This window comes from Scyliorhinus torazame, chromosome 6 (assembly GCF_047496885.1).
Source record: "Scyliorhinus torazame isolate Kashiwa2021f chromosome 6, sScyTor2.1, whole genome shotgun sequence".
NCBI lineage: Eukaryota > Metazoa > Chordata > Chondrichthyes > Carcharhiniformes > Scyliorhinidae > Scyliorhinus > Scyliorhinus torazame.
In genome coordinates, this window is record NC_092712.1 from 25,131,860 (window position 1) to 25,153,113 (window position 21,254).

At 48.3% G+C, this 21,254-nt stretch overlaps 1 protein-coding gene across 5 annotated transcripts in view; it reads left to right on the forward strand.

The window, feature by feature from the left end:
• Window positions 1-21,254, forward strand: part of eef1db (eukaryotic translation elongation factor 1 delta b (guanine nucleotide exchange protein)) — a 59,834-nt gene that overhangs the window by 19,760 nt on the left and 18,820 nt on the right. For 2 of the 5 annotated variants that reach the window (XM_072508041.1, XM_072508042.1), the window contains exons 1-3: window positions 8,336-9,399; window positions 13,060-13,195; window positions 16,274-16,345. In XM_072508041.1, coding sequence (XP_072364142.1) covers window positions 8,339-9,399; window positions 13,060-13,195; window positions 16,274-16,345 — 1,269 coding nt within the window. In that variant the 5' untranslated portion in view covers window positions 8,336-8,338. Of the gene's footprint in view, window positions 1-1,260; window positions 1,345-8,335; window positions 9,400-13,059; window positions 13,196-16,273; window positions 16,346-21,254 lie in introns of those variants that run through there. The other 3 variants (XM_072508046.1, XM_072508045.1, XM_072508044.1) reach the window with 3 other exon arrangements.

Genomic DNA, 21,254 nt, shown 5'->3' on the forward strand with positions numbered 1-21,254 from the left:
AATGTCCTGTCGGTGTACCCACACTGAGACTCAAATGTCCTGTTTGTGTACCCACACTGAGATTCAAATGTCCTGTCGGTGTACCCACACTGAGATTCAAATGTCCTGTCGGTGTACCCACACTGAGATTCAAATGTCCTGTCGGTGTACCCACACTGAGACTCAAATGTCCTGTTTGTGTACCCACACTGAGATTCAAATGTCCTGTCGGTGTACCCACACTGAGATTCAAATGTCCTGTCGGTGTACCCACACTGAGATTCAAATGTCCTGTCGGTGTACCCACACTGAGATTAAAATGTCCTGTCGGTGTACCCACACTGAGATTCAAATGTCCTGTCGGTGTACCCGCACTGAGATTCAAATGTCCTGTCGGTGTACCCACACTGAGATTCAAATGTCCTGTCGGTGTTCCCACACTGAGACTCAAATGTCCTGTCGGTGTACCCACGCTGAGATTCAAATGTCCTGTCGGTGTTCCCACACTGAGACTCAAATGTCCTGTCGGTGTACCCACACTGAGATTCAAATGTCCTGTCGGTGTACCCACACTGAGATTCAAATGTCCTGTCGGTGTACCCACACTGAGATTCAAATGTCCTGTCGGTGTACCTGCACTGAGATTCAAATGTCCTGTCGGTGTACCTGCACTGAGATTCAAATGTCCTGTCGGTGTACCTGCACTGAGATTCAAATGTCCTGTCGGTGTACCCACACTGAGATTCAAATGTCCTGTTGGGTGGCACAGTGGTTAGCACTGTCGCTTCACAGCTCCAAAGTCCCAGGTTCGATTCCTGGCTTGGGTCACTGACTGCGGAGTCTGCACAGTCTCCCTGTGTCTGCGTGGGTTTCCTCCGGGTGCTCCGGCTTCCTCAAAGTACAGAAAGACGCGCTGTCGGGTAATTGGGACATTCTGAATTCTCCCTCTGTCCCCGAACAGGTGCCGGAATGTGGCAACTAGGGGTTTCTCATAGTAACTTCACTGCAGTGTTAATGTAAGCCTACTTGTGGCACTAAGATTATTAGGTGTACCTGCACTGAGATTCAAATGTCCTGTAGGTGGGATGGTGCGGTGGCCTCACGCGCCTCGGACCCCAGCCCTGGGGTCACTGTCCGTGTGGAGTTTGCACATCCCCCTGTCTCACCCCCACAACCCAAAAAAGATGTGCAGGGTAGGTGGATTGGCCACATTTAATTGCTCCTTAATTGGAAAACAAATAATTGGGTACTATAAATTTACTTTTTAAAATGCCCTGCAGGTGTACCTGCGCTGAGAGTGAAACCAAGAAATTTACTGGGATGGGGACAGAGAGGTGACCTGACTCAACACAGAAGGAACCACAGGTACAGTGGCTAACTCTGCCGGGGGACACAGAAATAGGAAAGAAAGTTGTGAAGAGGATATAAGGAGTCCGTGAAGGGTTGTAGGTAGGTTAAGTGGCAGGTGGAGGAGGAAAAGGTGAATGTAGCCACTTTGGCATACAGAATAGAAAAGCAGGATATTATTTAAATGGGGAGGAATAGTGGAACACTGAGATGCAGGGAGATCTAGTTGTTCGTGTCCATGAGTCGCAAGAAGTTAGCATACAGAATCATAGAATTTATAGTGCAGAACGAGGCTACCTGGCCCACCAAGTCCGCACCGGCTTCTGGAGAGAGCACCCCCACCCCATCCCCAGTAACCCCACCTAACCTTTTGGACACTTAAGGGGCAATTTAGCACGGCCAATCCACCTAACCTGCACATGTTTGGACGGTGGGAGGAAACCGGAGCACCCGGAGGAGACCCACGCAGACACGGGGAGGACGTGCAGACTCCGCACATTCGTCACCCGAGGCCAGAAGTGAACCTGGGTTCCTGGAGCTATAAGGCAGCGGTGCTAGCCGCCGTGCCACCCCACCGTTATGGTTAAGTTGTACAGAGCCATGATCAGATCTCATCTGGAGGATTCTGCCCTGATAAAAGGTCCCAAGCCTTTTAACTTTATCCCCTCTCCAGATGCTGTCAGACCTGCTGATTATGTTTAGTTTCCGATTTGGAGTGTATTGTGCCTGCAGCGTGCTGTGCTGAGTCAGCGACATCTCATGGTCGCTTGTCCCAATCCACTGACCCTCTGCTGCAAGATCAGCACTAAAAAGACTGTGAGGGCTTTGAAGCTCTTCACCCCCACCCACCCCAGTGCACCAAATCAGTTTCTGATTTTATTCTGCAACTGATAAGACTTTTGGCATTTGTTTAACTTTTAAAATGGTCTTGAATTATTTTTCGGGAAAAGGATTGAAAATTCACCTGAAGGGAAGGCATTTACAGAGAAAAAGCAGGGTGTGGGACCGGCTGGGATACTCTGAGAGAGTCGACATTGAGTCGACAGGCCGATGGCGTCCTCATAGAGACATTGAGGCACTCCGAGGCCGTTCAGCCCATGCCATTTCTCCAGAACACAAAGTCGAACCCATTCCGCCACACTATCCCTGTAGCCCTGCAAGTTTATTTCCCTCAAGTGACCATCCGGTTTCCTGAGCGGTCTCCGCTTCTACCGCCGTCCTAGGTAGCGAGTTCCAAGTTAATTGCCACACCCTGTGGGGGGGAAATAAAAGGTTTCTCCTCCCCTGCATCTCTTGCCCATATTCTTAAATCTGTGTCTCCCGTCCGTGTACCATTAACTAATGGGAACATCTTTCTGTAACCATTCTATGAATCCTGGTTTTTAGGGATATGGGGCTAAGACAGGCATATGGAGTTAGGTGACAGACTTAACGGTATGGTAGCACGCGGTTAGCACTGTTGCTTCACAGTGCCAGGGTCCCAGGTTCGATTCCCGGCTTAGGTCACTGTGTCAAGTCTGCACGTTCTCCCCGTGCCTGCGTGGGTTTCCTCCGGGTGCTCTCGTTTCCTCCCACAAGTCCCGAAAGACGTGCTTGTTAGGTGAATTGGACATTCTAAATTCTCCCTCAGTGTACCCGAACTGGCGCCGGAGTGTGGCGATTTTCTCAGTAACTTCATTGCAGTGTAATAACAGCAGTAATAATAGATACTAATAAAGATTCTTATATTAAATGGTGATGCGGACTGCAGTGGATGAAATGACTTTCCTATTCGTTTGTGGGATGTGGGCATTGCTGGCTGGGCCAGCATTTATTTTTTTAATATAAATTTATTGTACCCAATTCATTTTTTCCAATTAAGGGGCAATTTAGTGTGGCCAACCTATCTACCCTGCATAGCTTTGGGTTGTGGGGGCGAAACCCACGCAGACACGGGGAGAATGTGCAAACTTCACACGGACAGTGACCCAGAGCCTGGATCGAACCTGGGACCTCAGTGCCGTAAGGCATCAATGCTAACCCACTGCACCGCCGTGCTGCCCCCTGATTTCCTTCAAGGTCATTAGTGAACCAGGTGGGTTTTTACAACAATGGACAAGGTCATCTTTCACTTTTTAAATTTTAGAGTACCCAATTATTTTTTCCAATTAAGGGGCAATTTAGCGTGGCCAATCCACCTACCCTGCATATCTTTGGGTTGTGGGGGTGAAACCCACTCAAACACGGGGAGAATGTGCAAACTCCACACGGACAGTGACCCAGAGCCGGGATTCGAACCCGGGTCCTCAGCGCCATGAGGCAACAGTGCTAACCACTGTGCCCTTAAAAAGTCAAAGATAGGGGGCAGCACGGTGGCGCAGTGGGTTAGCCCTGCAGCCTCACGGCGGGGAGGTCCCAGGTTCGATCCTGGCTCTGGGTCACTGGCCGTGTGGAGTTTGCACATTCTCCCCGTGTCTGCGTGGGTTTCGCCCCCACAACCCAAAGATGTGCAGGGTAGGTGGATTGGCCATGCTACATTGCCCCTTAATTGGAAAAAATGAATTGGGTACTCTTTATAAAAAATAAAAATAAAAATTTTTAAACTTTGACTTTTTAATTCCAGATTTTTATTGAATTCATATTCCACCATCTGCCATGGCGGGATTCGAACCCGGGTCCCCAGAGCATGTCGCTGGGTATCTGAATTGCTAGTCCAGCCAAAATACCACTATACCACCACCTCCCCTTGATACAAGAGACTGGGCCGCTGAATGTGCTGCCTCATTGTGCATCACCTCTGTGGTAGTGACCATCTTTCACTTGGCATGCCCGGTATTGGTGACTGAATCCCTGATCATGTTGAGGGGAAACCTGTAGCATTCCCCTACTCCTGTGCCTGCCCAGAGATCCGTTTGACACTGCCCAGGAAATGCACTCCCAAGTGAGAGACTTGTCGTGTGGGTTATAAACGCTGGCACAGCTGAAGGGCTGAAGGGCCTGTCCCTGTAATATACCTCCTATTTAATTGTGCAGTGTTCATGGAGTGCTGACTCCCTCTTGAAAACGTAGAGCCAGTATGGCCGCATATGCTAATAATCTTACTCAACGGCCCTGAGCCTGTTGTAAATGCTTCCGCTAACTTTACTTTTTGCCCCAGTTTGCACACAGACTGGGCTTGCTTCAAACGTGCGCTGGTTATTTATTTTTTGTTTGTAATGGGATATGAGCGTCACTGATCAGGCCAGTGTTTGTTATCCAGACCCGGTTACCCGTGGAGAAGGTGGTGAACCACCGCCTTGAGCCACCAGGTGGTGCATGAACACCGCAGTGCTGTTACAGAGAGAGTTCCAGGACTGGACCCATTTTTAATCTATTTCTGATTATTGTGAGATTGAAAGGAGATTTTTAAAAGCCTGAAACCGTTAATCGGTTTGGGAGACTGAAATGTATGTTGGAAAGAAGTGGCTCAATAACTACATGTACTTCTGAGCTGTTTTGGGTGGGGTTAAGTGCTCTAAATAATGCTCAGTAAGAAGTTTTACAACACCAGGTTAAGTCCAACAGGTTTGTTTCGATGTCACTAGCTTTCGGAGCGCTGCTCCTTCCTCAGGTGAATGAAGAGGTATGTTCCAGAAACATATATATAGACAAATTCAAAGATGCCAGACAATGCTAGGAATGCGAGCATTAGCAGGTGATTAAATCTTTACAGATCCAGAGATGGGGTAATCCCAGGTTAAAGAGGTGTGAATTGTCTCAAGCCAGGACAGTTGGTAGGATTTCGCAGGCCAGATGGTGGGGATGAATGTAATGTGACATGAATCCCAGGTCCCGGTTGAGGCCGCACTCATGTGCAGAACTTGGCTATAAGCTTCTGCTCGGCGATTCTGCGTTGTCGCGCGTCCTGAAGGCCGCCTTGGAGAACGCTTACCCGGAGATCAGAGGCTGAATGCCCTTGACTGCTGAAGTGTTCCCCGACTGGAAGGGAACATTCCTGCCTGGTGATTGTCGCACGATGTCCGTTCATTCGTTGTCGCAGCGTCTGCATGGTCTCGCCAATGTACCACGCTTCGGGGCATCCTTTCCTGCAGCGTATGAGGTAGACCTAAATAATGCTGACAACGTCCTCGTTATGTTTCTGCTTTATCCCGGTTTGATTTATTAGTTTTATGCACGGTCAACTGAGTGAAAACTCTTGTCATGGCCAAATTGCCATTTGAAGGGATATTTTCCCCTGAGCTGGGAACAGGTGCTGGGGGAGCTCGGGGTTTGTTTCGTGGCCCTGAGGTGGGAAGGTGGAATTGGCCAGGGCTCATGCTCCCGGTTGCTGTCACCGTGGTGACCTTTACTGAGGAACCTGTCGGCGTGAGGTACATGGGGTGATTTTGTGATGCCTTCCGCAGTTGAATAGCTTGGCTATCACTCAGTCCCGTGAGAAAAATCAGCATAACCCCACCAGGAAGACAGAAATTGGTAAAGGGCAGTGGGGAAGGCTGGATACTGTGTTTGACGCAAGGTTGATGTAACTGACATTTGAAGCTCCGCTGGTGGACACATCAGGAATTGTAGGGAATTCTTGCTGTTGTCTCGGCTATTGGGCGGCTTTTGTCTCTGTATGAAAGGATACACTCTCATTGGAGGCAGACACAGCGAAGGCTCACCAGATTGGTCCCTGGGCTGAGGGGGTTGTCCTATGATGAGAGGCGGAGTAAATTGGGTTTACATACAGTTTGGAAGAATGAGAGGCGATCCCTTTGAAACATAGAAAATTGTGGCGGGGTTTGATAGGGTGGGCGCAGAGATTGTTTCTGCTGGTCGGGGAATCTAAAGCTCGGGCACTGAGTTTCAGGATATGGAGCCAATCGTTTAGGACTGAGATGAGGAGGAATTTCTTCACCCTCAGGGTTGTGAATCTCTGGAATTGTCTACCTCGGGGGTTCGTGGATGCTCCATCGTTTAATATATTTAAGGCCGGGGTAGACAAACGTTTGGTCATTCAGGAAATCGAGGGAGATGCAGAGCGGGCAGGAAGGTGGAGTTGAAACCCAAGATCAGCCATGATGGTCCTGAATGACAGGCCGGGCTTGAAGGGCCGAGTTGCTGTTCCTTGTGTTCAGGAGTGAGGCTGTCTCTTGTTGGCGGTTTATGACATTTGATTGTTTAGTTTGTGTTGAGGTTTCTCATCCCTCAACTCGGGGCACCTGTAACATTCATCCACAAGCAGGCAGTGACTTTTGGATTCTGATTGATTTCACAGGGTCGTCGTATGCACATTTGCCTGAGTTTGCAGGGAGTGGCACGAGAAAATAGTAATTCAAGTACAGTTGCAGTCTTGGCACTGGGAGGGGGCACTACCAGAGGATAATTGACAGCAGTGGTACAATGGGCGTGTGTCTCCATCGATAGGCTGGGGGAGAGGTGGCATCAGAGTGTTCTTGCAAACTGAGAACTGTCCTATTGTTTGAATCCAGCGCCCCGTCATTGGTACCAGGGAGCTGGACATCACAGCTGCTGCTCCCAATGCAAACGGGTCACTGTGGATCAGTGTGTATGTTTTTAGAATGCTGTTGGAGATCGAAAAAGAGGGTTGGGAAAAAGAAAGGCATGCTTTTATATAGCAGCGTTTGTGATTACAGGATCTGCCATTGTAAATGCTGCCCACTGCGTCCCGGGTGCCTTGTTCTCAGTGCTGGGGCTGTAGGGTGAGATGGGGGAACCTGCATGCTTGTCACGGTCACTGCGGCCAGTGCTGTCTCTTGGTGACCTTGGAGTGGGTGGAGCAAAATGAGGGCAGCAATAGGTCTCTGCATTGCTGGATTGTAATAGAGAAGATCTTCACCAGTACCCTGACCCCCGCTGTCCGGTCAGTCTGTGCTTACAACTGAGCGTCACTGTTAGATTTTGGTGTGCCTCTGCGATTGAATTACTGACACACCCTCACTGCAAAATTGCTCAGTATGAATGAACTACAGATAGCGGGTGATAAATCACCGTGGTGAGGAGAGGGTGCTGTGTTCTGCCCTTGGGGTCAAGTAATTTGCTAATTGAATCCTGAACCCTGGGCAAGCTGCCTTGCCCTTCATTCCCTGCAGCCCACAGTAACTGCTTTACGATCATCGTGTAGGTGGGTAACAATATTGTTGTACGTTTGTGTTGTGCCACTGAATCACTTTAAATGTTATTCTCTCTCTTTCCCTCAATGCTGTCCGTTTTAGGATAAGAAGGTGAGTACCTATTAATACACAGTATCTTTCACCTCCTCTCCCCATCTACTAGACTCTCTTCAGAAAGTGCAAGTGTTACAGGGTTCACCTGCATAACAGTGAAGCTCTGATCAGCCCCCGCATTGCCGTCCTCACGGTGCCCGTTTGTTCGACAAACATAACATAGGTTGTTCCAGGGATAGGGTGTAGTCCTGGCCCCTCCACTCTGAAATGAAATGAAAATCGCTTATTCTCACAAGTAGGCTTCAAATGAAGTTACTGTGAAAAGCCCCTAGTCGCCACATTCCGGCGCCTGTTCGGGGAGGCTGGTACGGGAATTGAACCGTGCTGCTGGCCTGCTTGGTCTGCTTTCAAAGCCAGCGATTTAGCCCTGTGCTAAACAGCCCCTGTTGGGGCTGCCTGCCCCCACCCTCTTCCCATCTGGCCACCAGGACACCCCCCCCAACTACCTGCCCTCCCTCCCCTCTGGCCTCCCCGCACCCCCCTCCCCTCTGGGCGCCTGTCTCTCCCACCCCGCCCCCACTCTGGCCACCTGACCCCACCCCATCCCCACTCTTTCACCTGCCCCTCCCCTCTGGCCCCCAGCCCTACTGCATTTCAAACTCTACGATTTAGTGTCATTCAGCGTTTCTGATTTAATTCTGACTGTCTCAAAACCTCTTTAAATGATAATTGTCCCTGGTTGCACTGACCACACTGCATAAATTGGGCCAAATAATCCTTTGTCCAAAATATGCCGCCTCTGTTAGTGTATTTCATTGTTCACTGTGTTGTTTCTTTCTCCTGTGTTGTACTGGACGCTGCAGACGATGAGGATCCGGAAGCATCCCTACCTGCTGGAAACCATCTGGATGGACAAATACAAGTTTGACGAGGCAGAGAGGCTGTTTCATGAGGGCCAGCAGGCGTCTGCCGCCTCCGCCATGGCACAGGCTGCCCAGGAGACTGATTTGGCGCAGCGTGTCTGGCCTTTGGCCGGGGAGGAGGTGCGACTGGAGCGAGAGGTGGGGAAGAAGAGGCGGCGGAAGCGGTCTCCACGTGCTGCACCCGAAGAGGTGGTACGTGCACATCGGCTAGAGGTGGCAGGGTCGCCCGTGGCTCCTGGCACGGTCCTCGTGAAGGGCGCTGCTCGCCCAGCAGCTGGAACCAGGCCCCCCAGCGGGGGTGCCACACCCGGCTGTGTGACACGTCCCCTAGTCGCTTGTTGCCAGCTGGTGCACGGCGTCTGGCTCAACAAGAGCACTTTCGACGAGGCTGAAAGCCTGTTTATCGTGCGGTCGCAAGCACGCTGCGTCCCACACTCTCTCCCGATCCCAGCTTCCGCGGGCACTGCTATTCCAAAGTTGTGGACCACTCCGGATGAAGGCTACATCAGTTCTACCCCTGTCACCCCCGTAACCCCTGGTTTCCCCATTGGCGGAGACACCAGCCTCCCGGTCAATGGCATGTTCCCAAGTGCCAGCCGACGCCCATTGGCACTCAAGGTCTGGCTGGAAAAGCCACTGCATGATGATGCCGAGCGACTGTACCACGAGATATATGGTGGCTCGGCCACTGGCACAGAGCACACAGACCCACCCCAGATCAAGCAACAGAGACCCCCTGCCAGCCTCCCTCATGCCCACCAAAGTGCGAAACCCCGTCTGCCACTCGCAGTGGGTGAGGATCCTGCGGCAGCCTCTGCCCATCTTGTTGACGCGGGCAATGAATCGGTGTGGTTCAGTAAAGCCAAGTACGATGCTGCCGAGTTACGCTACCACCTGGCCAGAACCCAGAGAGCTGCCAGTGAGACCCGGGAGCCAATGGCAGATTCTACACGGGCACCACCACTGAAGAGACCTGCATCACCCTGTCCAGGGCTCCAGGATAAGTAGGCTTGAATTATATCGAATACTCCTTGTCTTTCATTGTGCTCTTGTAGTATTCCCAGCATTGCTTTTCATTTTGAGCCATCCTTCAGCATGCGTTGACTCTGATTTTGTTCCCGTTGTGCACCAAACCTTTGTGAAGCTGGTCTGCTCTGTGAAGGCAACAGGTTAGAAATTTTACTCGGGTGGTGTTACTTCTGCTTTTGGTCAAAAGGCCTGCTATACACTTCATGACCCAGTCAAATCCTGGAACCCCCCCTCGCCCAGGTGGACGTGTGTGTGTGCTGGATTTTAATTTCTGACCCACACAAACTTACACCCATGTCGGTGGTGGGATCCAGGAGCAGTTGCGTGCAGTGGCGGTGAGGTGAAAGCTCTCTGCGGAAGGTGAGCTGACACCTTAATTAGTTTCCTATTTCTGTACGAAGAGCTGAGGTAGCCCAGAGTTCCAGTTGTTGGCTGCTGCTGCTCTTTCTGTAGCCATTTCCTGACCTGGATCCTGATAGTGCGATGTGTTTACAAGGTGAGGAGTGAGGCACAGTGGCCACCGTATTGTGCCTGTCACGATTAACTGTGAGAGAACAGTTTGATCTCTGGGCTCGCATTGACTTGGAGGAAGTGAGAGTGAAGCTTAGTTGTTGTACGTTTACCACTGGAAGGGGGCTTTATAATTCTGCAAGATTTATTTCTGTGCCATTTTGGGGGGTTCTTTTTAAGGCATTCACTCCCACGTGAGCTCTGTACGTTGATTTTATTTTCATTCTTGGTGTGTGGGGCTTATTGCCCATCCCTGGTTGCACTGAGTGGGTTTTGGCGGGTCTCGCGGGATGCCACAGTGGTTAGCACTGCTGCTTCACAGGGCCAGGGTCCCGGGATCAATTCCTACCTTGGGTGACTGTGTGGAGTTTATACGTTCTCCCCGTGTCTGCGTGGGTTTCCTCCGGGAGCTCCAGATTCTCCTCAGCCCAAAGGTGCGCAGGATAGGTGGGGTGGATTGGCCATGATAAGTTGCACCAGAGTGTCCTGGGATGTGCAGCTTAAGTTACGGGGATGGGGTGGGCAGGGGAGTGGACCTGGGTAAGGTGCTCTTTTGCAAGGTTGGTGCAGACTTGATTGGTCGAATGGCCTCCTGCCCAAGGATTCTATGTTACCCAAGTCTCTGAATTGCTGCAAGTGGTGTGGGACCAGAGTCACATCGCAGCCATACTGAGTAAGGACGGTAGACCTTCCCAAAAAAAGTATGAGCAAACCAGTTGAATTTTTACTATGATTTCAAATCGGAATTAAAAATTCTCAAACCGTCTTGGTAGGATTTGAAGTCCTGTCCTCTGGATGGTCAGTCTCCATCTCTGCATTAGCGGTTCACACGACCTCTGTTGTATGTGGAATGATAGAATAATACAGCAAAGTAGGAGGCCATTCGGCCTATCCAGTCTGTGCTGGCTCCTTCGACAAGCAATCCAGTTAATCTCATTCCCCAAGTCCCTCCAATTCACTCTTCAGCCATCCAGGCTAATATACTCTCTGCAAATCCGATTTAGATCAGTCAATGTTTTCATCACTCTATTGTGCACTGCACTGCCAAGGATTCTCAAAACCGTTACCTGCCCCTCTTGCTGTACAAGAGGGGGTGAGAGGGGCAAGGTTTAGAGGAGATTTACGAGGCAAGTTTTTTACGCAGAGGGTAGTGGGTGCCTGGAACTCGCTACCGGAGGAGGTGGTGGAAGCAGGGACGATAGGGACATTTAAGGGGCATCTTGACAAATACATGAATAGGATGGGAATAGAGGGATACGGACCCAGGAAGTGCAGAAGATTTTAGTTTAGTCGGGCAGCATGGTCGGCACGGGCTTGGAGGGCCGAAGGGCCTGTTCCTGTGCTGTACATTTCTTTGTTCTTTGTTTGTACATCCCTATTTCCTGTGGGCTCGGCTTTTCCTCTTTCCTGAGCAGGCGATGCTTTTCAGCCATCCAGGCCCTTGTTGTCTATGAATGGTATGCACCCTTGTTGCTGCTCACTCCTCACCCCCAAGATCACTGCTCCATGTTGACAACCCCACTGGGCAACAGATAGTTCCATAGTTCAACCAGATAATACGCGTGTGAGGTACAAGGACGAGAAAGGTGACATTGAAGGCAGGGGGGCCCTCTGGTTCTGATGTGGACTTCCGCCCCAAAATGTTGCCCAGCCTTTTTCTCTCTCTCTCTGACATGCTCAATCCTTTTCATCCCATTTACATATAAACATAGAACATACAGCGCAGGGAGGCCATTCGGCCCATCGTGTCTGCAACAACCCACTTAAGCCCTCACTTCCACCCTATCCCAATAACCTAACCTTTTTTGGACACTAAGGGCAATTTATCATGGCCAATCCACCTGACCTGCACATCTTTGGACCGTGGGAGGAAAGCGGAGCACCCGGAGGAAACCCACGCAGACACGGGGAGAACGTGCAGACTCCGCACAGACAGTGACCCAGTGGGGAATTAAACCTGTGACCCTGGCGCTGTGAAGCCACAGTGCTAACCACTGTGCTACCGCGCTCCCCCATTGTTTGAATCTTGTTTATGACACTCCTTACTATGTGTGCTACAGGAAATTTTACATGACCTCTCCGTCTTAGTATACAAATGTTTCTTGGCCTTTTCCTGCCAGTTACAACCTAGTTACTACAGCTGAAATATCTCGCACCCAGTCGATTTAAAATGTTTATCTTGCTCTGAACGTCTACTATGTGAGACCCACAGATAAACAGATGGATGCTGATGTCTCATTAACCGATGTAATGATGCTGTAATCCAGGCAGAATATTAACATCACTGGCTAACTGTTCCTGCCATTCAGACACAGAAAGCACCTTTTCATTAATCTGCCATTGTATTTGTGAGCCGGACTAAGAGGGACGAGCAGCCGGGAGACACCAAACGGTTGGCTGCAGCTCTGTGCAGTTGCCGAGGCAAAGGAATGAGTTAAATCTGGTGTTTGGGATTGGGGGGTGAAGCGGACAGTGTGTGTGTGGGTTGACATGTTTCTGACTTCGAGATTGGATGTTTCAGGCTGTTGCGAATAGTCTAAGGGGGCTGACTATGTCACTGGATTTGAACACCCATCATCACAGCGCGTGCACCAGCTGCATTTTGCATGACCCCGTGTTGCTTGTGGTAACAATGATTTCGTTCTTTGTGCCTGCTTGCTGCTGTGCAGAGGGAGAGGTGGGTCCTTACTCCTCCAATCTGAATGGAGCACCCAAAGGGATGCATGGTGAGGTGATCATTCCTGCAGAACCAGCTTGAGTTGGGAGGGTGGGTAGTGGCATGGTGGAACAGAAGTCAAGTAACTCCCAGCTCCAAATGGATTTTCCTGTACTTGGGGAGGGTTGGGTCACAGGAGGCCTTGTCAGCTTTTGTTACAAGCCTCACTGCGGAGTTCGGAAACTCAACTACGGAATGAGCTGTCTGCTCCACCTCCCCACCATTTATAATTATTTATTCCTGCAGTGTTCCACTGTGTCGAGGAACAGTAAGTCTGTGTTAGAATGGAACAGAGTGCAAATCCCCCGATTTGTGGTGTTATTAGTGGGGTGTATTGGGCAAACGTTGCGAGTGGCATCTCTGTGAACACCGTCTTACTGTGCCTCCCATATATCTTCCCACCTTACAGGACCATGGCAGTTAACGTTTTGACAGAGGAAAAAATCTGGTTCGATAAGTACAAGTATGATGATGCAGAGACGCAATATTACATTCACCTCAACAACCCGGTCACTGCCAAAGTACAGAATCCACCAGCTCTGCAGGTATTTTACAGCACACTGCTATTAATCCCTGTGTGTGTATGACTGGTAGCATTGTTTTACATACCTAACCTGTTTAGTAAATGTTTGGAATTGTTAACCCTTCAAGTGACGAATGTCTCGGTTGCTGTCAGTAGAACCCTGTTTGAATTTCTGACTTGACCGTGTGAGAGCCTGATCGATGTGCCCTCCGATAGACGGTGCCAAACGATGGCCATTTTTTGATTGAAAATGGAAAAAACACGTGGCAGGTCAGTCAGTGACTGAAGGGAGAACAACGCCGTGAGACATTGGCTTGTAACTCCCTTACGCAGTGTTACATTTTCTCTATCCGGCGTTGAATGCCCTGCAGTGCTTCCCCAGATTCATCATTTTGTTAAGTTTTTTTAAATCAAAACTGTCTTTTCACCTCCTGACTTTGTTAAAGTTCCCCAAATGAAATCCAACAGCCTGAATGCTTTCAATGTAAAACACCAAGAACTTGCATTCTTATGATGCCTTTTGACCTAGTAAAGCTTTCTTGGATGTCAGGCAGCATTTGACACTGAGCCACATAAGGAGGTATCAGGACAGATGACCAAAAGCTTGGTCAGAGCTAGATTTTAACAGGCGAGAGAGAGAGGTGGAACGGTTTAAATGGGGAAGCTGGCGTTTCTCGATCCTCCCCACCTGCAGCTGAAACCACGGCTGCCAGTGAGAGTGCTGAGGGTAGTCGGCCGATTTCTGCAGGATCAGGAATGTCCAAATCACAATCCCATCTTAGTTGCGCTTGAATTTCTCCATCACTTCATGTTGATAACTTGAGAAACGTGGAAATTACTTCGAAAGTCAATTCAATCTTGATACACACTAATGCATTGCACAAAGATAAAGTTTGGATTCTCCATTCCCCTCCCCATACCAGCCTTCGAGCTAATGCGGAGACAAAACTGCTCTGTGTAGCAAGGAGTGTACACCCATGTCTGCAAAATTAACGGTTAACTTGTTCTGTTTAACCTTGCACTGCAGTGTTACATTCCTTATACATGATGAGGACTGTCAATTTGGCTGTGCTTGCTTCTTGTGCAAGAGATGGCTGACTTTCCTTGCCTGTACATAGTGCCCCTACTAACAATTAACACACGACTAACTCCCGGGATGCGAATGTTCACCTGCGGGAGAGAAGCCTGGTTCTCTGTTCCCAACGGACTAGACCCATACCTTTTAATATTACATGAAAATGGTTTCTAAGTACTCACTACCTGCTTGTAAACTTGGGCCGAGTGAGAGTTTCAGTGCCATGCTATTGAAACAAATGATTAGAGCCCGAAAGTACTCCAAACATCCGCAACCTTCCACAAACGGGGGGGGGGGGGGTTCTGGTTTCCAGCTATCAGGCTTTACTGCCCTTGGAAACCCGCTTAGCTGAACACTCAACATTAGGTTGAGAAGCAAGGGAAATGAGTAGCGGACAGGATTTTCCCGTCCTGCACTCCCCTACCGTGACTTGTGGTTTGCCATGCGATTAGAGTTTTAACTTTCTTTAAACAGCGCTGGTAGGGAACATGCATCATATCATGAGGAGTTTTGCAGCAGTGTGTGTCAGAGATCAGTACATGGCACCAAAACACACAATCAAATTTTTAAAAGGTGACATTTAACCATCCACCCCGCAGTTGGTGAGTCACATTATAGATCTCGCTGAATTCGTTCAGGGTTCTCCTTGGATTACAAACTCCGAGCACGTGACCGGAGAATTTCTTTCCACGGACCAGAAATGGGAGCAGGCATTGTGAACTGTTGTCTATATTTATTATTCATTCTAAGAATGCAGGAGTTGCTGATGTGGCCAGAGTTTATTGCCCATTCCTAGTTGCCCGTGACAAGGTAGTAGTGGGCGTGAGTCAGGAGTTACTCAGTCGGTGGCGACGGTTGATAGGGTATGGTGTGTACCCACACTGTGTATAAGGGGAGGAGGTGGTTCACTGCTCGTGTGTGTGTTACCCGATGGCTTGTGCTGCTGTCGTTCTGCCTGCAGGTAGTTCTGGTACTTGCTGCAGTTATCTAGTGGTGGGGCGGAGAGGTGTTGCCGGGTCAAAGTGGCTTCAAGATGGCCAGCCTCTGATGGAACACATGCAACCTGCTCAAACTCCATAGCGGCCTCTGGGATCTGGAACCTGAGGTGGTTGAGAGGGCGGTTCTGTATGGATTGTTACTGGGGCCTGGACAAGAGACCGAGTAAGACCCCAAGAGCTCCAGATAACCCTACACGTAAAACTCAGTATAGGGTTGAGGGGGCCAGAATAAAATCTCTGACGTGGGAGTGAGTTGGAACCTGGGTCCCTGTAGTACGATTATTGCATCAAGCATTGATCTGAGTCTTCTGTTTTTAGATGTCGTTGTTTTATTCTTCTTCCTGCCCCCATCCTGGGACATTGCTCAGCGGGAGCTGACCTGCTCCCACTTACCTGGTTGCATAACCAATCAATATGCGGTTCTACTGACAGGATATTCAACTCTGGGAGTAATCGCAGCTGATGGCAGCAAATTCACTTACATCGGGCACCCTGGAATGAAAAGGGGGAGATCCTTGGCTGATTTATCTTCCTGTAAAAACTCAGAGCTGTTAACTCAGCACAGGCACAGCACTGCTGAGCTTCAGACTTAACCAGCTGAGGGATTGGGCAGGGCGGGGGAGGCCTTGTTTTTAACCCTGTGCGTAAGTGTCCTTTATTTTGGGGGGATTGCAGCATTAAGGAGAGATAGGGAGTGGGTGGGCATACGCTCTTGATTAGAAATGCACCTAGATTCGGGTCAGCTTGTCCAAAGCTCATCTCTTGGAAGTCTGTGAGGGTCAGGAGATTTGTGAACAAATTGTTTGTGTTTACCTGGAGTTGGGGCACTCTGGCAGTGAAATTGGATCGGGCCTGCGTCTGTGCCCATCCTTTTGGTCGACTGGGTCCACCGTGTTTACCCCTTTCTTGGTTTTGCTGGTTTGCGTTTTCCCCTGAGCCAGTGATTGTAACCCACCGACTTTTTTTATTTCTGCGATCGTTTGACCAGAGATCAAGCTTTTGACTAAATTCTTTCTGCACTACCTAGGAGAACGGAGCAAGTAACATCCTTCGAGACATTGCCAGAGCCAGGGAGAATATCCAGAAGTCACTGGCCGGAGTGAGTACCTGCTCCTCGTACCTGGCCGCAGACTTGAGATGCCCACTTAGTTGTGCATAAAGACTTTCCAAAAATTACCCCAACCCCTTTAACTGCCAGGAAGCTAGGCAATGATTCAAATTGTGTTCACACCGTCTTTTGTTTTTAAAATGTCTGCACAAGTTGGTAACTCTTCACATCTGGCTAAGAATGGAATTGGGTTTTCTAGCAAATAAATTCCCTTCAGATAGGCGAAGAGACAGAACCCTCTAAATAATAAAGAACATTAAATACCAACATCAACTGAAATGAGACTCTGGGTTTAACCTTGACTTTGCAGCCAAAGTCACAGTCAACTTAATCCATTAATGGTTTCCTATTTTCCTGAATAAGAGCGTGAGTAGGCCATATGTGTCCTCAAGCTGTGTGGCTATAGTAGCCACTCACTACTGCTGAAATGCACGCCGCTATTATCATCCATGACTCCCAAAACGACCTGGGCAGCAATATAAAACGGGCTCCATACTTGCCTCTGTTCTCTGTGATGAGGATAATTCCTATTGCATTTGATTCTGGGTGGGTGGAGGGAGGGAGGGGAGTGATGCACTTCTATCAACATCACAACAAAGGCCATTCTGTATCAAAACAGGAGGAGGCCATTTAGCCCCCTGTTCTGCCATTTAATGAGTGCAGCCTAACTCCATATACCCAATTTAACCACATACCCCGTAGTATTTTATTAACTCAAGATACTAATCTCAGTTTTAAACGGTTGATCTCGCATCAATTGCTGTTTGCAAGAGAGTGTTCCAAATATCTGGCACGCTTTGTGTTCAAGTGTTTCCTAATTTCACTCCTGGAAGGTCTGACTATAGGGAATCTAGGAATAAGAAACAAACAATCATTCGATGTAATTTCTCTTGAACTATCATCTGTTACCTTAATCCAGTAAGATCGTTGTTATCCAGCAAGCTTGGGGAATCAAAAATGCCGGTTAACGGAGAGTTTAATTACCCTGGGCATGAGGCAGGATTCTGCTCTGTCTTTTGAGGGGAGGGGAGAAGCAGATGGGCAGGAAGGGTCCCAGCAGAGTTTCGCAGTTAAACTACCCACAACCAATGGGCCAGCTTTTTAAAGAAAGGGTCAACTGAGCATTATATCTTTGTTCAGGCTCAATAACCAATATGACCCAGTAATTTTCATAATTTCAATGTAAAGCTTCGAAACATCTTCAGATTTGTAATCTGGTATTAGTTTTTTTATTTTGAAGAATGTATTATCTGAACACTTTATTTAAAAAAAAACCAAACCGAACCATCAGAGATTCCAGTTACTAGTCGATTCTGGTTGGTAGAGTGCTGGTAACACAAACATTCACATGGCAGCATGGTAGCATGGTGGATAGCACAATTGCTTCACAGCTCCAGGGTCCCAGGTTCGATTCCGGCTTGGGTCACTGTCTGTGCGGAGTCTGCACGTTCTCCCCGTGTGTGCGTGGGTTTCCTCCGGGTGCTCCGGTTTCCCCCCACAGTCCAAAGATGTGCAGGTTAGGTGGATCGGCCGTGATAAATTGCCCTTAGTGTCCAAAATTGTCCTTCGTTTTGGGTGGGGTTACTGGGTTATGGGGATAGGGTGGAGGTGTTGACCTTGGGTAGGGTGCTCTTTCCAAGAGCCGGTGCAGACTCGATGGGCCGAATGGCCTCCTGCACTGTAAATTCTATGATCTATGATTCACTGTTCTTGTAAACTATGATTAAATTGCCCATAATTTGTCAGATCGCTGCAAGGGTCCAAGTCACATTTTGGTAAATCTAAGCTGCATAAGAGCATGAGGAAAGAGGCGGGAGTAGGCCTTTTGGCACCTCGAGCCAGCTCTGCTATTCAACAAGTGATTGTGCCCTCAACTCCACGATCCTGCCTGCCCCACATAACGTTTGACTCCCTTGCAGATCAAAAATCCGTCCTAACTCAACCTCGAATATATTCAGTGATCCAGGCTCCACTGCTGCCCAGGATCGAGATTTCAAACGGTATAACAACTCTGAGAACAAATCTCGCCTCATCTTTGTGTGAAATGGGAGACCCCTTATTTGGACTTCAGCTGCCGCTATCATTTAGAAAGTGCCCGGCTCTATCCTTTTCAGCTCCAAAATGGGTGACCTCACATTTCCGTGTACACATATCCATTTGCAACAATATCTCTTTGGAATTTTGTGCCTCCGTCTGCACAACCTCAGTGTTGCCTGTTTTTGTTGCGTCTGATAACTTAGCCTCACTCCAGGGCCACGTCAGTGTGGTTGACACTTAAATGCTCTCTGAAATGGCCTAGCAGACCACTTAAGTTGTATGTAAATGCCAAGAAAAAAGCCTAAAGAGAATAAAACAAGATGGACCACCCGGCATTGACGATGGAAAACTCAACCTGGTGGACCCTGCAGAGTCCTCTTTATTGACATCTGGTTCGATCCCGGCCCCGGGTCACTGTCTGTGTGGAGTTTGCACATTCTCCCCGTGTTTGCGTGGGTTTCGCCCCCACAGCCCAAAGATGTGCAGGGTAGGTGGATTGGCCACGCTAAATTGCCTCTTAATTATGAAAAAACAATGAAAATTTTAAGTGTTAATGTGAGCCGACTTGAGGAAATAAAGATTATTGTTAATATTAAATGCTGGCATGGACTGGTTGGGTTGAATGGTCTTTTTCTTATTTGTCCCAAGTAAGGAGATCATCCCACCATCATTCTACCTTTTCATTTGGTCTACAGTTAGAGCAGAATAAAAAGTGTTCATCGTTCTGCTTTATTCCTGACCCTTTTGTCAGAAGGGGATCCAAAACTGGCCAACACATAGTTGCGCAGAATTTTTTAATTATGGAGACGACCCATTAGATGGCTTAAAATTTGCAGTCAGTGAGGAAACAATGTGAAGACATGGCTCATTAGCGTCTTAAAGGATGCATTGAGTGAAAAACATTGCATGTTTTCAAGAAGCAGTTAAATACAGCACTTTGGGCGAAGGGGATCAAAGGATATGGGGGGGGAAAGCGGGGTTAGGCTCTTGAGTTAGATGATCACCCATGATCACAATGAAAGGCGGAGCAGATTCGAATGGCCGCCCTATTTTTCTGTTTATTAATAACTTTCACCTCATACTCGCTCTTTTGTTATGCTTTTGGAATATGACATTTAAAAGTTTTTTTTAATGAAAGATTTTATCTCCCTCGGTCATCATTTCCCTGGAAATCTCTGAAAGATGGCTGTCGATTGGGATTTTTATATTGGATTTTTTTTTGAGAAGGGGATTTCACTCAATTGACTGCAGTGCGTTCGTGCACATCGGAGGGATTCTACATATGCGGGATGAGCACTTCCCCACCCTCCCCAGATAGATTTGCTGATGTTGGCTGGGCCATTGTCTCTGTGCTGTAGTTGACCTCCACACCTCTCGGTTAGAAAGAGATAAATTGTCCAATATTCTTCCATGTGAACCCTTTGGAGGGTATGTCCGCATGCAAGTGTGCGCCGACTGTGTAAAGAATGCTGCAGGAGAGCACCTTGAAGCCATGGGACTGTAAGCCTAGCAAGACCCACTATCTTCAGAGGGTAACAGAAGGGAGAATTAATAAGAAATGGATCATGTATTAAAGATTCACTGAGTGCTAATTGTTTTGCCTTGGCTTTGTATTGAGGTTTGAGGGATACCATATTCAGCAGTGTCCATTGCGTATGAACAGACCTGACCTTCATCAGAATTCCAGGAGTTAAAACTGACTGGAAAACATTAATATACTTGGCAGAGTTATCCTCTTCTAACTTTGTCCCCTTCTGCCACCTCATGATCTGACTTCTCTTCATTAATACGTTGTCCAATATGGATGCCACATTCTCAGTTGGTCAAACTGGCTGGGGGTGGGGAGGGGGAGAACCTAATAGAGGTTTTGAAAATTCGGACGAGGAGTTTGTATGAAGGGGATAGTCACAGGGAAAGTTATTCCACTTTTGGGAATCCAAAACTCAGTGATAAATACAAGATGTTCAAAAATAAACCCAAAGGGGATTCAGGAGAAACCTCGGGGTGGCACAGTGGTTAGCACTGGGGCCTCACGGCGCCGAGGACCCGGGTTCGACCTGGGTCACTGTCCGTGTGGAGTTTGCACATTCTCCCTGTGCCTGCGTGGGTTTCGCCCCCATAGATGTGCAGGTTAGGTGAATTGGCCACTCTAAATTGCCCCTTAATTGGATTTAAAAAAAATAATGTGAACCTCACTTTTAAACGAATAGCATAAATGTATTTTGGGGAAAGTTAGGTAAGTACATGAAAGAGAGAAAGGTTTATGCCGACCGGATAATGAGCGGCTCAAATGGCAGGTTCAATATTGTTGGATCAAGTGGCTTGTTCCCCTGCTGCATTTTAATATTAATTAAAAACACAAGTGCAGAATCTGTGACATTCAGACTCTCTGATTGTAGAAGTCGCTGAGAAGCTGCCAACAAGCCCACACAACTCCCACGTGCTTTATCCGTCACTCATTATCCATTCAGACAACATTCAGGGCCGTTCCTGTCCTTTTGAGAAAGAATTAAGTCAACAACGTGAAGGTGATCATTTGGAAAGGACCACCAGTTAATCCGAAAATGTAGATTAAACCCTGTGAAGATAACTGCTTCAACTTTGCGTCACATTTTAAAACATTTAAAGCGGTGGGAACAGTGTTGCCTAATTCAGACCCGGTAGAAGCTCTGATGCCAGTTTGAGGAGGCTCTTTTTTTTCCAAACAAAAAAATGACCAATCTTTTTAAAGCTAATAGGGAATCAACACCAATTAAAAAGAGTAAATGAACCCCACCCCCAGAACTAGAGTTTTAAAATGTCACTGAATTGACACCAAGGTTTATGTCGCAATTAACTGGGCATCGCACCTTTAAGATGGGCT